Below are 16,803 nucleotides of genomic sequence, written 5' to 3' on the forward strand. Positions count from 1 at the left end.
AACATAACATAATGTATTTTAAAGTGCAACAAATTTCTCTATTAAGAAGAGAATTTTTGACCTGGAAAGTACAAATCCCTACATCTAAATATAGTAAAACTAAGCTACAGGACAAGCTATGGTCCTAATGGACACCCACATAGATCGTCATGAAATTCCACATCCCACTTGTCTCACTAAAAAGTAGATGTATTACCAAAAAAACCCATAACATATAAAATGTGTATTTAATATTTACTGAGTGCCTCATAACGTGCAATGAGAACGGTGGGCCGCGTCTGGCTGGTCCCTGTGGGGTCTGGGTCGCCTCTGTCTTCTCTCTGGGTCGTCTGTCTTCTCCGTGGGTCATCCCTGTCTTCTCTCTTGGTCTCTAGCTGCTGAGCATGCATCTCCCCCACTGCAGTGGAATCTCCAGGAAGGCAGTGTCTGTATTATCCCAACTCTATCCCCAGAACCTGACTCCTAAATAGCAGCCAAAAGAGTTGCTGATTTCAATTTTTAAAAAAGAATTATGATAATGAGCCTAATTTTCAAAACCAGGATACTGGAAGGTATACAGAAGACTGCTGTAAACAGAAATCAAACACCTGCACTACTGTTTCTGCCCTGGATGAAAATATTTTCTGTGTGGAATCCAAAGTTGGAAATATTATACAAAAATCCGGAAGATACCTTCTGTATTTAGTTCTTTCCCGTCCTTAAAAATAATTGAGATTTATTTGAAAAATCTGTTTTTTACCTTGTTATTGATGTTGCAAAGTGCAGCTAGTGTAAGGATGCTCACCACATGTTTGGGAACATGCAGATAAATTTAAAGCCACATAAGATCTTTAGAAAAAAAACATACAATTTATAGTAATTGATTTTTGAAACTATGTGTTATTAAGTTATTAATACCTGTCTCACTGCTTCTGGGCTGCTACAACATGATGGCTCATACCTGTCATTCCAGCACTTTGGGAGGTCAAGATAGGAGGATGGCTTGAGCCCAGGAGTTCAAGACCAGCCTGAGCAACACAGTGAGACTCGATCTCTATCAAGAAGACAAAAATTAGCTGGGCATGGCAGCACACACCTGTAGTCTCAGCTACTAGTGAGGTTGAGGCAGGAAGATCAACTGAACTCAGGAGTTTGAGGCTGCAGTGAGCTGTGATCACGACACTGCACTCCAGCCCGAGTCACAGAGCAAGACCGAGAACCTGTCTTTAAAAAAAAAACCAACAAACCATAAACCCAGTGGTTTATAAACAACAAACGTTTACTTCTCGTAGCTCTGGCGGTTGGGAAATGCAAGATGAGGCACCAGGAGATTTGGTGTCTGATGAGGGCCCTCATCATGGCAGAGCCTTCTCGCAGCATCCTCAGGAGTGGGAGAGGGAATCTGCCTCCCTAGGACCTTGCTTATAAGGGAACCAATCCCATTCATGGGGGCTCTCCCTATGACCCAGTCACCTCTCTTAATTAGTACCATGCCATCACCTGGGACTTGGTTTCAACACAGGGATTTTAGAGAGACGAACATTCAGACCACGTGATACCTGAGTATAATGCATCTGCTGTCAGAAACAACAGGCAACATCACTGCATTGTGAAGAAAGCTGTTCTAACGACACACATAAAAATTTAAAAAGAAAATGGGAGCAGAGGCTTGGCATACGTGGAATTTGCCGTGTGTGAAAATTATTCTTTAAACATCACGTACATTCCACCCTCAGACGTGACATAATACCCCCTTTCACTTTACACAGTGGGCCAAAAAGCAAAGAGAAAAACTGTAGACAGTAAAAGATTAAAGTTTTCTGGATATGAAACTTTATAATAGGTTTTAAATAACACAGTTTTCTTAGAGGAAATCAATGAGTGAGATGGTTATAAACATAATTATATGCCAATTTCACTTTGCTAGACCAATGTATTTCCGATGCTTTAGTAGGGCAGTTGATTTGAACAGTGAAATGTTGATTTTGGGTGTCTAATGGTCAAAATTTCCACTTTTCTGGTAATAATACCATTTCAACATGTGGAATACGCACTAGAAATCCCTCACGGTAGGTGGGGCATCAACCTTGCTGTGTGTCTGTGTGTATGTGTGTGCTTGCACGCATGGATGCACACACATGCCTATAGCTGGAATAAAACCAAAACCAACAGAAAATGTCATTTCTATATGTAAATTTGAGAGATATGAAATGCAAGGAACTTAAATCCAGGAATGTATGCTTTTTCACCCCTTCTATATTTTCAAAAGGAAATGTTAAATTACCTCAAGAAGACAGACAGTCTCCTGAAAGCCCCGTGGCCATCGCTCCTTTCTGGATACATGGACCTGGGGCAGCTCTTTCATCTGAGCCCCCACCTCACTCCTTCTCTTGGTGCTGCTGAAACTAATCTGAGCCATATCATTTCAACCATGGGCATGTCAGTATCATTTGTGAAAGAAAGACACTTTAAACAGAACCGAAATATTATCACAACAGAAAGCCACAACAACTCGTCCGTGTCAAACAGAAGCCATGGTTCTAATTTCCAGGTGTCTCGTGTGTCATAGTTTTTATACTGCTTGTCAGAAGTATGGATCCAAGAAAGGTCTCTTGAGCCTCTCTTACTCTACAGCTTTCTCCTCCATCTCTTTCTTCCTTGAAATTGATTTGTCAAAGAACCTGGACTGATGGTTTCAGTTCCCACAATCTGCACTTGGCCACTGGCCATTTCTCCTGTGCCTGTGGGCCCTGTGTTTCCTGTGAGCCACGGCTGGGCAAAGCTGGTGAGGTGAGGTTCTGTGGACACCGCTCCAGTGCGGGGAGTGTCCTTCCATCGGGAAGCAGGGTGTCTGGTCACTGCCTCCTCTGATGTAAACAGCCGCCCACAATCGATTCCTAGCCCATCAATTCATCATGGGTTGAAAGTGGCATATAGTTGAGGCACATATCATGGACTTTGGGGCATCTTTTTCTGGAGAAGAAAACCCTGGCATTTCTAAATGCAATAAATCCACATGGACAACAGATGTTTTCCAAAAACAAAGTTAAATCATTTGTAATCACTCCATGCACAGACTCTTTCTAGTCAGTAAATCTGGGATTTTAAACCACTATTTTAATCCAGTGCTTTAGTTAGATACCCTTTTTCAGCTCGGTGGTAGTATTTCAAGTGCTGAGATTCCCAACTTCAGCTATGCTATTATACTTTGCTTCTTACTACTGCTTGGGGAAAACTGAGAGGAATTCTACATGTACGCAAAGACGCCTTGAAGTACTGGAGACCAGATAGCTGTCACAGAAACATACAAGGTGATGCTAAAATACTGAATATAATATCTGTGCATTTATGCATCTAATGGTCGAAAATAATTTAAAAGATAACTGAAACTTAGGTTTGAACTATTTCTCCTTTTATGTTTATAAAGTTTTGTATCTCAGTAGATCCCCAAAAGTCTATTCAGTTACTTAACTGGAGCCAGGAAGAATGAAATGGAGAATTGTCTTAGTCCGTTTTCTGTTGCTATAACCAAATACCTGAGACTGGGTAATTAATTTTAAAAAGGAATTTATTTCCTACAGTTCTGGAGGCTGGAAAGTCCAAGGCTGAGGTGCTGCATCTGGTCAGGGCCTTTCTGCTGATAGGGACTCTCTGTGGAGTCCCGAGGCACTGCAGGCCACCCCATGATGGGAGCAGGCTCATGAGGGCCAAACTGGCTTTTATACCAGACCCACTCTTGTGACAACTAACACTCCATGAAAACCCATTGATCCATTCACCCATTAATCCATGGGTAGATTCGCTCATTCATGAGAGCAGATCCCTCAAGATCCCTCACGACCCACTTGCCTCTTACAGGCCCCACCTCTTTATAGTGTCACACTGGGAATGACATTTCAGTAGGAGTTTTGGAGGGGGCAAACATTGAAACTGTACAACAAATTTAGAATACTTTCTCAAAGCTGAGTAATTAAAAAATACTATAATTTTAGTGATTGTATTTAAGTCTATGATCCATTTTGAGTTAGCTTTTGGGTACAAGTGGGATCATTATCCAACTTCCTTTTTTCACATGGGATATCTAGTTGCCCAGCACCATCTGTTGAAAAGACTATTCTTTCTCCATACAATTATCTTGACATCCTTGTTGAAAACCCAATGACCATAAATGTCTGGATTTATTTATGGCCTCTCACTTCTAGTCCATCAATCTATGTGTCTATCCTTATGCCCGTACCACATACCACATTGTCCTGATTACTGTAGCTTTGTATTAGGGTTTGAAACCAGGATCTGCTGCCAGGTGCAATGGTTCATGCTTGTAATCCCAGAACTTTGGGTGCTGAGGCACGAGGATCAGTTAAGCCCAGGAGGTCAAGGCTTCAGTGACCCACAACTGTGCCACTGCACTCCAGCCTGGGTGACAGAGCAAGACTCTGTTTCAAAAACAAAACAAAACAAACCCCCAACCTCACATCTTTCGCCCACCTCCCACTGCACAGCCCACATTCCTTGGAAGCATAAGTCTTTTTTTTTTTTAAGAAGCAATCAGAAGTTGCAAGTCCTCTAACTTTGCTTTTCAAGATTGCTGTAACCACGCTGAATCCCTAGTATCTCCATATGAATTTCAGAATCAGCTTGCCAATTTATGCAAAGGTACCTGGGATTTTAATAGGTATTACAAAGAACCTATAGATCAAAGAGACTAGAATTGTTGCCATCTGAACACAATGAAATATTTTTTGATGCACTGTAAATACAATTGTTTTCTTAATTCTATCTCTGGAGAGTTCATTGTTAGCATACAGAAATACAATTTCATTCTTGTGTGTTGATCTTGTGTCTTATGATCTTACCGAACCCCTTTATTAATAGAGGGCTGGCTGACTCCTAAGGACTTCCTACGGACATGACAACGTCACACACACACAGAGTTCTGCTCTCCTTTACAATGTGGATGCCGCCTTCTTGCTCTCATGTCTTAATGATCTTACCAAACCCCTTTATTAATAGAGGGCTGGCTGACTCCTAAGGACTTCCTACGGACATGACAACGTCACACACACACAGAGCTCTGCTCTCCTTTACAATGTGGATGCCGCCTTCTTGCTCTTGCCTGACTGTAATGGCTAGAGCCTTGAAAGCTCGCAGCAGCATTAGTTGTAATAGGCAAAAAGTAGAAACAACCCATGTCCATCACCTTATGAATGGGTAAAAAAAGTGTGGTGTATCCACACGATGGGATATTATTTGGCAATAAACAGAATGAGGCACTGATACACGCTACAATATGAATGAGCCTGTAAGAGTAAATGCCGGTGAAGGAGGCCGGCAGGGACTGCATACGTCTGACTCATTTACGTGGAACGCCCAGGACAGGCAAGTCCTCGGAGACAGAAAGTAACCAGGGGCTGCCTCGGGCCACGGGAGGTGGAAGGGGAAGGATGGGGAGTGCCAAGGTTGCTTTCTGGGGTGATGAGAATGTTTTAAAGTTAGATTATGGTGAGAGTTGAATACGAGAATGATGTATCCTGACAGGTGATCATTTAAATCAAACAAACACGTGGTATTACTAGCTCTGCATCTTCTAAAATGTTTCTGTTGCTAATCAATCATGTTATCAGTAGCTTAAAACTGATATATTCAAATAAATGACTAACATCTCTCACCAAATGAACAATAAAGTTTTTGGGTTTGTTATTCTGTCCATGTGAATAAATGTAATCACACCTTGTTCGGTTAAAGAAACTGCAATACTTATGCAGACATTCCTTCAGGTGAGTGGCACATGTACTTTCTTCACATATGAAGATGAAGCCCAAAACATTTTTTAAATCTTGATGATTTTTTTATTTCATAACTTGCTAATTTCGAACTTTCTTTCCCCTCTTGTGCAGTAGTAGATAACGCAGAGTCTGTAATACAAATTATTTCTCAAATCTTACCTCAAATGCTCTCCGTGATTTCAAACACTGATGATTTCTACAACTTTTGTCATTTTAATATGACGGAAATTAATATGCCCCGAAACTGGAAGCTCTGAAAAAGGGAGGAACGAATGCAGCCAGAGAGAACGAGTGCCGTCACCTCGAAGAGAATCACGGCAGACTCGGTTATGGTATGCAGCTATATAGCCAGAAAATGTCTTTTGACAAAAGGTTTCTGATTTCTTAAAAAAAAAAAAAAAAAGCTGCAGCTCTTTAATGAAAAAGAGTTTTTTGGGACTATAATGAGCAGAGCAGGCAAAGAGGAAATTAATTTCTAGGGGAAAAGTCCTGCAGGCATCATTCACAGAGTGGCAACAGATGTGATCCATGACTGAGCGGAGGAGACAGTGTCTGAGACACAGCTGCAGAGGTTTCAGACCAGACACTCCTGAACTGTGAATTGGCCTCACCCCTAAACTCTACCACACCATCATACAAGAGGGAACCAGTGATTTTCCTAGATAAACAAAGGTAACACTGGGATATGCCACGCACCTAGAGCAAGAAACTTTCTTGTGAAGATTCTAGTTAAAGTCATACACACACATAATCAACGGATGTATCAAAACACAAACTTACTTAGACCTTACAAGAAATAGAAACAAAACTTAAGTGATAAGACTAATTTACCAATCTTTAAAGTATGCTTTGACTTTTGAAATTATTTGACACTTTTTAAAGTGAAGCCAAATGTATTCAAAGTCAATGACACTGTTTAAAGTGAAGTCAATATTATATTTAAAGTCAAATACAATCTCTGCAAATCAGGCTTTCTCTAAACATTATGATTCTCAGTACTGTACGCATCAGTTAAGTATCTGCATGTGTTAACATCTCAACTGGCCCAAACACCCCCAAAATGTTAATTACAGCACTCATATCCAAGGATACACATCAGTAACAACTGTACCAGTATGGCTACTCATGTTTGTTGTAACTGAATACCCGGTTATTAGAATCATGCATAACAGACTATAGTTGCCCTTTGGTTTAAAAACCATTTCCAAGTCTTACCTGTGAGATCTGCTTGCCTTGTATGCACTTGCCAGCACACACGTCGTGCTTGCCCGCCCTTACAAACTGGGAAAACAGCTTTCCCCGTCATGATGATGCCGTCTTGTGAAACTCATATGTGATTCAATTGTGAACAACATGGCATTTTGGGTAATGGATGCTATAATTAAAATGTGAGTCCTAAAAAACCTGTTGTTTTAGTGGGTGTTTTTAGTAACGGCTTTGTTCTACATGAAGATAAAACCTCCCTAACAAAGGAATTAATGTATTGCTTTAATAGGCTGCACCCTGAGTTAAGTTTTAAAATTTATGAGTTCTCTGCAGCATTGTTATTTAAACAATGGCATTGTCAAATGCAACCAGTGAGAAGATGAAAGTTTTCCCAGCAGATTAAGTACAAATTATCTGTCCTCCTGTTTCAGCATCATTTGTTCATTCATCAGCCGGCGTCGAGTATTTCTGGTCAGTGTCAATATGCTCTGCATCCTTGCAGCTCACAGATGTCTACGCCTGTCGAATGAACTGCTTTATGTTTCACGCACTGGTGGCCGCAGATGTGTCACTATAGCAACATCATTAATTTCAGATCTTACCGGAAATGTGCACTCCAATCAAACCTAATTATACCACATTGCTTTCTTGTCCACAAGAAGGAAACTATAATGCAATTATTGGGATACTTCATTTTCTATTCTGCCCTGGCAAATGAGAGAACCACTGTGATGGACGCTTCTTATCCAAAAGCTTATTGATGAAGCACAGACCCCATTTACAATCATGCGAAGGACCACCTTCCAATTATGCTAGTAACATAAGGCTCCTGAGACAACAGTTCACTCTCCATCACTTCAGCTGAAACTCAAGGCACTTGGAAGATATCTGCAAACTGCCTTATGCCTCAACACACTTCCTCTGATACCGAGAACCAGAACACCTTATAATATCAAACAACCATCCACAGTTACAGAACCTCTGCTGTGACTGAGGCCCCCAAGGTGACTGCAAAAGCCTGTCTGACTTCTGATTTACACACTTAGGGGCACAGCAAAAGAGCAGAAGTATTTATATGACTAAAATACGGAACACAAAATAGAAAGATCTTAATTATTTAAGTTCCTGGAAAAAAACAACCGATTAGCAGTAAATACCAGAGCACTAAAGGTCTCACAAAGGCAAGGGGGGCATAACCAGCTGTTTTCAGATTTGAGAATGATTTGTATTTCTCTGTTAGTATGGGTGCCCCTGTTATCTAGAGCTGTGTAACAAACTAGCACAAAATTTTAGTGACTGACGACACATTTCGTTTGCTCAGAAGGGTTAAAGGATTTGCCTAACATCACACACAGTTGGGGGGCACCAAGACTCAATCCCAGATCTGATTCCAAAGCCCTTTCCACTTGAGGATATGAAGTACGTAGGAACTAGACAGGAAATTACAGGCACAACTCAGAGACAGCAGACGGGCTTGGTTCCAGGCCTGGGTAATCCAGTGAATATCACAACAAAGTGAGCCGCATGAATTTTTGGGTTTCCCAGTTCATAGAAAAGTGATGTTTCCACTATACGAAGTCTATTACGCGTGCAATTAGTAGTATGTCTAAAACACAATGTACATACCGTAATCTAAAAATACTTTTAAAACGTGTTAACAATCATCTGAGTCTTCAGCAACGTTCATTTTTTCTGCAGGTAGACGGTCTTGTCTTAATGTTGACGGCTGCTGACTGATCAGGGTGGTGGTTGCTGAAGTTTGGACTGGCTGTGGCAATTCCTCAAATAAGACAACAATGAAGTTCGCCACATGAACAGACTCTTCCTTTCACGGAAGACTTCTGCGTAGCACGCAATGTTGTTGGATAGCACTGTACTCACAGAACTTCATCTGAAACTGAAGTCGATGCTCTCAGACCCTGCCACTGCTTTATCAGCTTAGCTTATGGAATCTTCTAAATCCTTGGATTTTAAAGTCACTTTAACAACCTCCACAGCATCTTCTCCAGGAGTGGATTCCATTTCAAGAAACTACTTTCTTTGCTCATTCATAAGAAGCAACTCCTCATCTGTTGGAGTTTCATCCTGAGGTTGCCACAATTCAGTCATCTTCAGGCTCCACTCCTAATTCTCTCGCTATTTCCACCACACCTGCAGCTCTTTCCTCCGCGGAGGTCTTGAAACCTTCAAACAGTCATCCGTGAGGGTTGGTTGGAATCAATTTCTTCCAAACCTGTATGAATGTTGACCTCCTCCCACGAACCACATATGTTCTTAATGGCATCTGGAATCGTGAATCCTTTCCAGAAAGTTTTCCATTTGATTTGGCCAGATCCATCAGTAGACCCATTAGTAGAGACAGAGTTTCACCATGTTGGTGAGGCTGGTCTCAAACTCCCCACCTCAGGTGACCCACCCGCCTCGGCCTCCCAAAGTGCTGGGATTACTGGTGTGAGCCACTGCACCCGGCCCCAGAAGATTTTTTTAAAAACTACTCTAATGGTTTTAGGATAGCTAAAACTATTTCTTTTGAGTCATTTTTAACAGCTTACATTTTTTTCTGAAAATTTTTCTATTATTCAGCTTTTTAGATTTACTGATTATAAAACATTGTCATTCTCCTAAAATTTCTTTTAAATATCAGATATATCTGTATCTATGTCCCTCTTCTCTTTTGTAATATGTATTCACGCCTTCTCTTACCGTTTTTTTTTTTTTTTTTGGGAGGGAGATGGAGTTTCACTCTTGTTGCCCAGGCTGGCATGCAATGGCGCAATCTCGCCTCACCAGGATCTCCACCTCCCAAGTTCAAGTGATTCTCCTGCCTCAGCCTCCCAAGTAGCTGAGACTACAGGCACGCGCCACCACGCCCTGCTAACTTTAGTAGAGATGGGGTTTCTCCATGTTGGTCAGGCTGGTCTCTAACTCCTGACCTCAGGTGATCCACCCACCTCAGCCTCCCAAAGTGCTGGGATTACAGGTGTGAGTCACTGCACCGGCCCATCTTTTCTTACTTTTTAAAGATCAGAATTTTGAAAGTGTGTTTATTTTGCTGTCTTTTCAAAAGACTGACAGGCCGTATTAATCCTTGATGGTTTTATCAAGTCACCGCTTTCTGTTGGTATCTTCTTTCCTTGTGTTTTCCTTGAATTTATTTTACTATTCTTAAGTTGGCTATTTAGATAATTTTTTTTTTTTTTTGAGACGGAGTCTCGCTTTGTCACCCAGGCTGGAGTGCAGTGGCGCGATCTCGGCTCACTGCAAGCTCCACCTCCCGGGTTCCCGCCATTCTCCTGCCTCAGCCTCCCGAGTAGCTGGGACTACAGGCGCCCGCCACCACGCCCGGCTAATTTTTTGTATTTTTAGTAGAGACGGGGTTTCACTGGGTTAGCCAGGATGGTCTCGATCTCTTGACCTCGTGATCCGCCCGTCTCGGCCTCCCAAAGTGCTGGGATTACAGGCTTGAGCCATCGCGCCCGGCCTTAGATAATTTTTAGGCTTGTTTTTCTATTTAAAAAAATGAAAGAAAGTTCTTATAAAACCTTGATTTTGTACATTCTATGGGCTTTGATACAAAGTGATTATATTATTATTTAGTTCTAGGCATTTTTAATCTGTATTATTTTTGGATCTATGCTATTTAAAAGTATATACTTCAATTTCTAAAAATGAGAGATTTAAAAACTTATTTCTTTGTTATTAACTTCTAACTCTTACCTCTTTTTATTGTGATCAGAAATATCCATTCTTTGAAATTTACTGAAATTTGACTCATGGCCTAGTATGTATCAAATTTTTGTAACTTTCTCATACATGTCTGATAAGCACATGTGTTCTCTAGTTGTTAAATAATTCTGTATATGTCCATAAGATCTAAAACTGACAATTACGCTATTCAAATCTTCTGAATTGCCTGCTTGGCTAACCAATAAACAAAAGAGATGTAAACATTTCTTCCTGTGGTTGACAGCAAATAATCAATTTCTCCCTGTATTAATTCTTGTTTTAGGTATTGAAGCTATTTTATTAAGTACACAAACATTTTGAATTGAACCTTTTATGTAGTGACCCTCTTTCTTAAATAATGTTTTTCATTTTAAGGTTTATTTTGCTTAATATTAATCAAGGTAGATATACCAGCTTCCTTCTGATTCATATTGGTCTACACACTTTTTATAATGTTTGCTTTTATTTACAGCTTCATCCTTTATTTTTCTCTAAATATTAAATGGTTTAATCTTTTATGGCTTTTATCTTTATATAAATAAACCTTATTAAATTTTTTCTTGTATTTCTGTTAGCTCTTGAATATTCTATTTTGAAATCCATCCACGTTTCTGTCAATATCTATACTCCATTGTCACTGCTATTTAGTGTTCAACTGTAAGAACATTCCACAATTTATTGGTCCATTCTACTTTTGATAAACTTTTTTGTGTTATATCTAGACAGTTGCTGGCTTTTGTTAACCATTATAATGCCATGAATACTCTTACATATGTCTTCTGGTGTAGATGTGCAAACATTTCTTTAGGGAACAGAAGCAGGAGCAAAACTGCTGGATAGCAGAACACGTGCATATTCAATTTGACTGATAACGTCAAAATGTGTTTTACCAAGTGATGCGCTTACCTAAGTTCCCACCAATAGTGAACAGGAGTTTCTGATTCCTCCTAGGCTTGCAAACATGTCAGATCTCTCAATGTGAGAAGAAATGATATCTTTATTAGGCTAAGATATTCTATTCATGAAGATAATATGCCTACCTATTTCGGTCTTAAGGGCTTTCAAATTTTAAAAACTTACATCCATTTAGGTCTCATGCATTTTTGTTTACATTTATTTTTAATGATTTTATACTTTTTGTTGTTCTTCTAACTGGTGTTTTGGTATTAAATGTCCTAATTGTTGCCGGTGTACAGAAGTGCTGCTGAATTTGGATATTAAGCTCATATATATGAATAAATTCTCTTAAAATTTTTCTTGAAGTTTCTTTCGCTTTTTCGATGAATTTGTTTTATTTGGGAACAGTATGGTTGTTCCTATTTTGCTACTTTGATTTCATGCTGGTGATTCTTCATTTCTGATTATATTCATCAATAAAGACTAAGTTGTCTGTAAAGTAAGCTGGGGTGGGTGTCTTCTGCAGTTCCATAAACCTGTTCCTCCAAAGGGCTGGTTTCTGAATCAAGGGGCTGTCTGTGAACTCTGTGTAAGGGGCAGGGCACATGAAGCAGTGAGTGCTTCTCCCCGAAAGCCTCCCCACGTTGCGAAAGCAGACCTCAGGTGGCGCGTGGGCAGATGCTGGTGGCCACCTGCTCTCACAGGCACCACTCATGGTGGCCTGATGGCTTCCCGTGCTGCCCTACACACCTGTCAGCTCAGGTCTGGGGCTCATCCACCCCTCGTTTCTGTGGGACATTTCTCCCACCCATGTGGGGGCCCCTCAGCAGCCACTGGCAACTTCGGTCTGCTTTGCTCTGCTGTCACCTGCAAACTGATTCCAACTGTTTTCCAGAAATAACTCCATTTCTGGATCCTCTAATATTTTTACTCCTGCTTGTTTTCTGTGTATTACCATGGATTTATTTATTCTTTAAACATTTTTCTGTAGGCTTCATGAAGTTGGGAAGGGAAAATCTTAACACTCTTTCTCAGTCTACCTTTTTGAACCAAAGCCCCTCAAACTGCTCTCTGAGTCACTGGGATTCATAAGCACTGCTCTCTTGGCCAAGTTCCTTAACCCCTCACAAGACACAGTCTAATGGAACTCAAACACAGATCTAACAACTGCACTTTCAATTACACTACACTTACAAATTCATCATGAGAGCTGACATGAAGAATACTGAGTTTCTACTTTTGAGACAACAGTATGACTTTCAAAACACAGACCCCTCACCTTATGATGGGGTTGCATCCAAGAGACCCATGCTCAGTAGAAAATGCATTTAATGCATCTCACCTTCCCAATACCATGGCCTAGCCCTGTCTACCTTAACTGTGTCAGAACCCTTACGTTAGCTGACAGTTGGGCAAAATCAGCTAACACAAAGCCTGTTTTATAATAAAGTGCTGAATAGCTCATGTAATTTCCTGAACACCGTATTGAAAGTGAAAAAAAGAATGGCTGCACAGATAGTGGAAGTACAGTTCTGAGTGAATGCTATCGCACCACCATCAAGTTGAGCGACTGTGAAGTTGGCGACCATCTATGAGCCCTTTCCATTCATTCCTCAGGTTCCTGACTCTGTGTCTTCTATACATGCAGCCGCCGTGAATGGAGGTTTATTCTTCAGTCTCTTCAGTCTATTCTCCACTATGTATCAGTGACCTATTTTGTTATTTTAATCTGTAACCTGCCACTTTTGCTATATCTGCAAATATTTGTTTCTTCCTTTAGTCTTATTTCTATTTGTCTTGCTGCAATGCCTAGAGCTTCCATTATGAATTTTAAATAACAACTTTTTTGCAGATTTCTCTGTCCTCTTGCTGACTACAGTGAGGATTTTTCTATTATTTAATAATTTAAAACTATGTTGAATTTCGTTTGCAACATATTTTGTTTATTATGCTATTTAAGTATTCTTTCATTTTTAGTTCACTAAGAATTACTTGGAATTTAAATTATAAATCAATAAACCAAGGAGGAATTTTAGCCCTCAGATGTGGCTTTCCTTACAGTACCAGATTCCAATTGTTTGTCTTTAATCTGTTATGGATTGGTAAGAGTTCTTTGATGAAAAAAAGGAGAAAATTAGATAAGGACAAACAGAATTTTGGTCCTAGAGCTTTAGAGTGGGATAGTCTGTAGTAAAGCTTTTTAGGAGAATGTGAGTATTAAATACCAAATTAACATATCTGCTATTTTCTTCTAATAGCTCACAAGTATCATTCCATAATAAACAAACAGGGAATTTTTGCTCTTAATAAGCCACTAGGGAGGTGTTATAAGGCAGTTTAAAAAAAATGTAAGATTGTAGAAAATTAAAAACACAGAAATATGTTACTTAAAGCTCTAAGAACTTAACATTTTGATAATTCTTATGATACTGTGTACACGAGAAGATGATTAAGCTGTGTGACAGTTTTCTAGAGGCTGAAAAATTCTAAATATGGATTCAATGATCTGTTCCAACACATACACATATATACACACACATAAACATATATCTACATGCTATGCTATTTTTTATTAAATGTCATTTCATCCATTCAAAGGTGAACACAGACCATGAACAATACCTGTTTTGTCTGTCAGTAAATACACCAGGCGCCCAAGTTCCTCTGGGATCGTGCTGGTCCGAACGACTGTGCCAGGGATGTTCTCATCTTTCATCATCATCCATCCATACACCGCTTTGCCCATGTCCAAGTTCACACGCAAACTGCCAAATAAAACCCATTGCAGCGGTTACTGTGATCCAAACCCACGTCCCAGTTCACACCCAAACTGCCAGATAAAACCCACTGCAGTGGTTAGTGTGATCCAGACCCAGGCCACACATTCAGGCTCATGGTTCCATATACACGTATTTTTTAATATGCATTATCTTTCATTTTATAAGGAAATATATAATATTGGATTTTAGACTTTAAAATAAATGAATTTACTGACATTTAAGTCAACAAACATGTTTACACCCAAAATAGTATTTGTAGGTGACAGAAAAACAGGTAACTCCTATTCTGTCCTTCAAGACAGTTTGTAATACCAGATGGGACAGAAAAACAGACTGTTGTGAGTGTGCCCACATACACTCGGCAAGGGACAACCACCAAAGGCTTACAGGACAGGGCACACACACGGAGTGAAGGGAGCAGGCGGGGTCCTCCTGCAAATCAACATGGGAAATGGGCCTTAAGGTTTATCCACTTGTTTTACAATGACCAATGAGATATTTCCCGGGTTTCAGGTGCTAAACTGGAAAACAAAACAAATGGGATATGACACGACAAATAAAATGGTATCTGCTAACTATGCACGGGACTTCTTAGTTATTTTTAAAATTTCATAATTTAAGTCTGAGTAGTAAGACTGCAATTAAAGCACATATGACGAGTCATCTGATTGGGGACAATTCTGCAGAACCTTGCCGGGAGGCACTGGAGTGGCGCAGAAGGCTGGAACCCTGCAGACCTGGAACCCTACAAAGCGGCCATGTCAGAACATGCGTTCAAATCCCATCACTTTAGGGGGTAGACTCTGCCCATGTGGCAGGTGGCAGTGTAGTTCTTCCCATACAGCAACTCAAAGATGTTCACATAAGTCTAATTTAATCCTGTCAAGAAAGCAGACAGGATGTACTTACACCACAGAGTGAAACTGCTATTCAAATTCAAACGATTTTGACCCAGCAAAATGGCAACTCACATAGTTCAACTATTAATAAGTACGCACTCATAAAACAGTCTTTAGGAATCACAGTCAATGAAGGAAGTCTGAATGTAAGTTAAAGAACATTAAATAATCATACTTTGACTTATCTGACCATGGAGTTTACATCTTAAAAATTCTATGTACTAGTCAGAAAGTAAGCCTTTGACAATTACACAGCTTTTTAAACCAGCACCTCACCATCTTTTGCTATCTAAAATCCAAACTAATCAAAGACACAAGCACTAAGTGAAGATGACCCAAAGCTCCCCTGCAAGATGACACTCAAGGCAGGACACAGCACCCACTTGGCCTCTTGTTGCAGGACGGCTGCAGCTCCCTGGCAAGGAGGGCTGGCTGGCCATGCTGACGCCTGCAAATTACCCCCCTGTTTGTCTCCAGTGCCTCCTACTAACAAATGGGCTAGAGACAAAACCTTTCCTTATCAGCTGTGCTGAAGAGTATGTGAACTGCTGCCTGTTAAATGTTGAGAGAAGTGTTTGACAGGCAGAAAAGGCTCAGGAAATGCTAAGGACATTCCTGCAAATGGTTACTAAATAGCAGGGCTGCTCCACATGAGTTTAGGGTGAGTGGGAGGCTTGAAGAAGGAAAAGAAAACACACATTTACATGAACTCCTCTTTGATTTGGACTTGGAGAAAGATTCTCTGTGAATCAGAAAAAGAAAGTGGAAGTCATAGGCCACTTAGCTAAAATGTTAGCAAGACTTAGGAGGGAAGGAGGCAGGCAAGGGGCAAGGTGGCCAAGAAATGATTGCCTTCCTGTACAGAAGAGAAAAAGGCTTGAAAGGGGGATCTGACTTCCTATTAAGCTTTTCATGGCTCTGATTCTTTGGCTCAGATATCTGCACTTTGGAAAACATGGCTTTCTATCTGTGTGCTGTGTTCTTTCAGATTTGTGTCACACTGTTTTGAAGAGTGTCAGCCTGCCTCAGCTACTATAATGCAAATGGGTTTCTGCTGTTAGTGGGAATTTCTGAAGAGCTTGCAGTTGGCCACTGGGCTCAGGGCGGTGGAAGCCAAAGGACCAGGATGGCTCTCCTGGGCGCTGCTCCTTAATCACGAGGGGCCTCTGGCTCATGAAACCATTTCCACGGTTACAAACTTATGCGGAGCTGTTGCATCATGGAATATTAAATTATTTCACGGAATATAATAATTAGCACTGAAATATGGTAAGTTGAATACAAGTGCTCTTGGAAGATTATATAAAGCAGGAGCTACTCATGAAAAGGTGAGAGATCATCTTCAGGATGAAAAAAGTAAGTAGAACTACTGCAGAACGCAAGTTGACAGCTTACTAGCGAAAGATCACTGAGCAAACTATACCCGACTTCAACTGAGACAATACATAGAGAGTATGTAATACCACATACAGCACATATAATACCACACAGGTTGCATATAACACCACACAGGACGCATCTAATACCACA

At 40.4% G+C, this 16,803-nt stretch overlaps 1 protein-coding gene across 1 annotated transcript in view; it reads right to left on the reverse strand.

The window, feature by feature from the left end:
- The window catches only part of ATP9B (ATPase, class II, type 9B), a 305,353-nt gene that overhangs the window by 103,766 nt on the left and 184,784 nt on the right, over positions 1-16,803 (reverse strand). The window contains exon 13 of the mRNA XM_011975874.1: positions 14,217-14,359. Within this exon, the coding sequence (XP_011831264.1) occupies positions 14,217-14,359 (143 nt within the window). The remainder of the gene's footprint in view (positions 1-14,216; positions 14,360-16,803) is intronic.

This window comes from Mandrillus leucophaeus, unplaced genomic scaffold, assembly GCF_000951045.1.
Source record: "Mandrillus leucophaeus isolate KB7577 unplaced genomic scaffold, Mleu.le_1.0 Scaffold16, whole genome shotgun sequence".
In the NCBI taxonomy this organism is placed as follows: Eukaryota; Metazoa; Chordata; class Mammalia; order Primates; family Cercopithecidae; genus Mandrillus; species Mandrillus leucophaeus.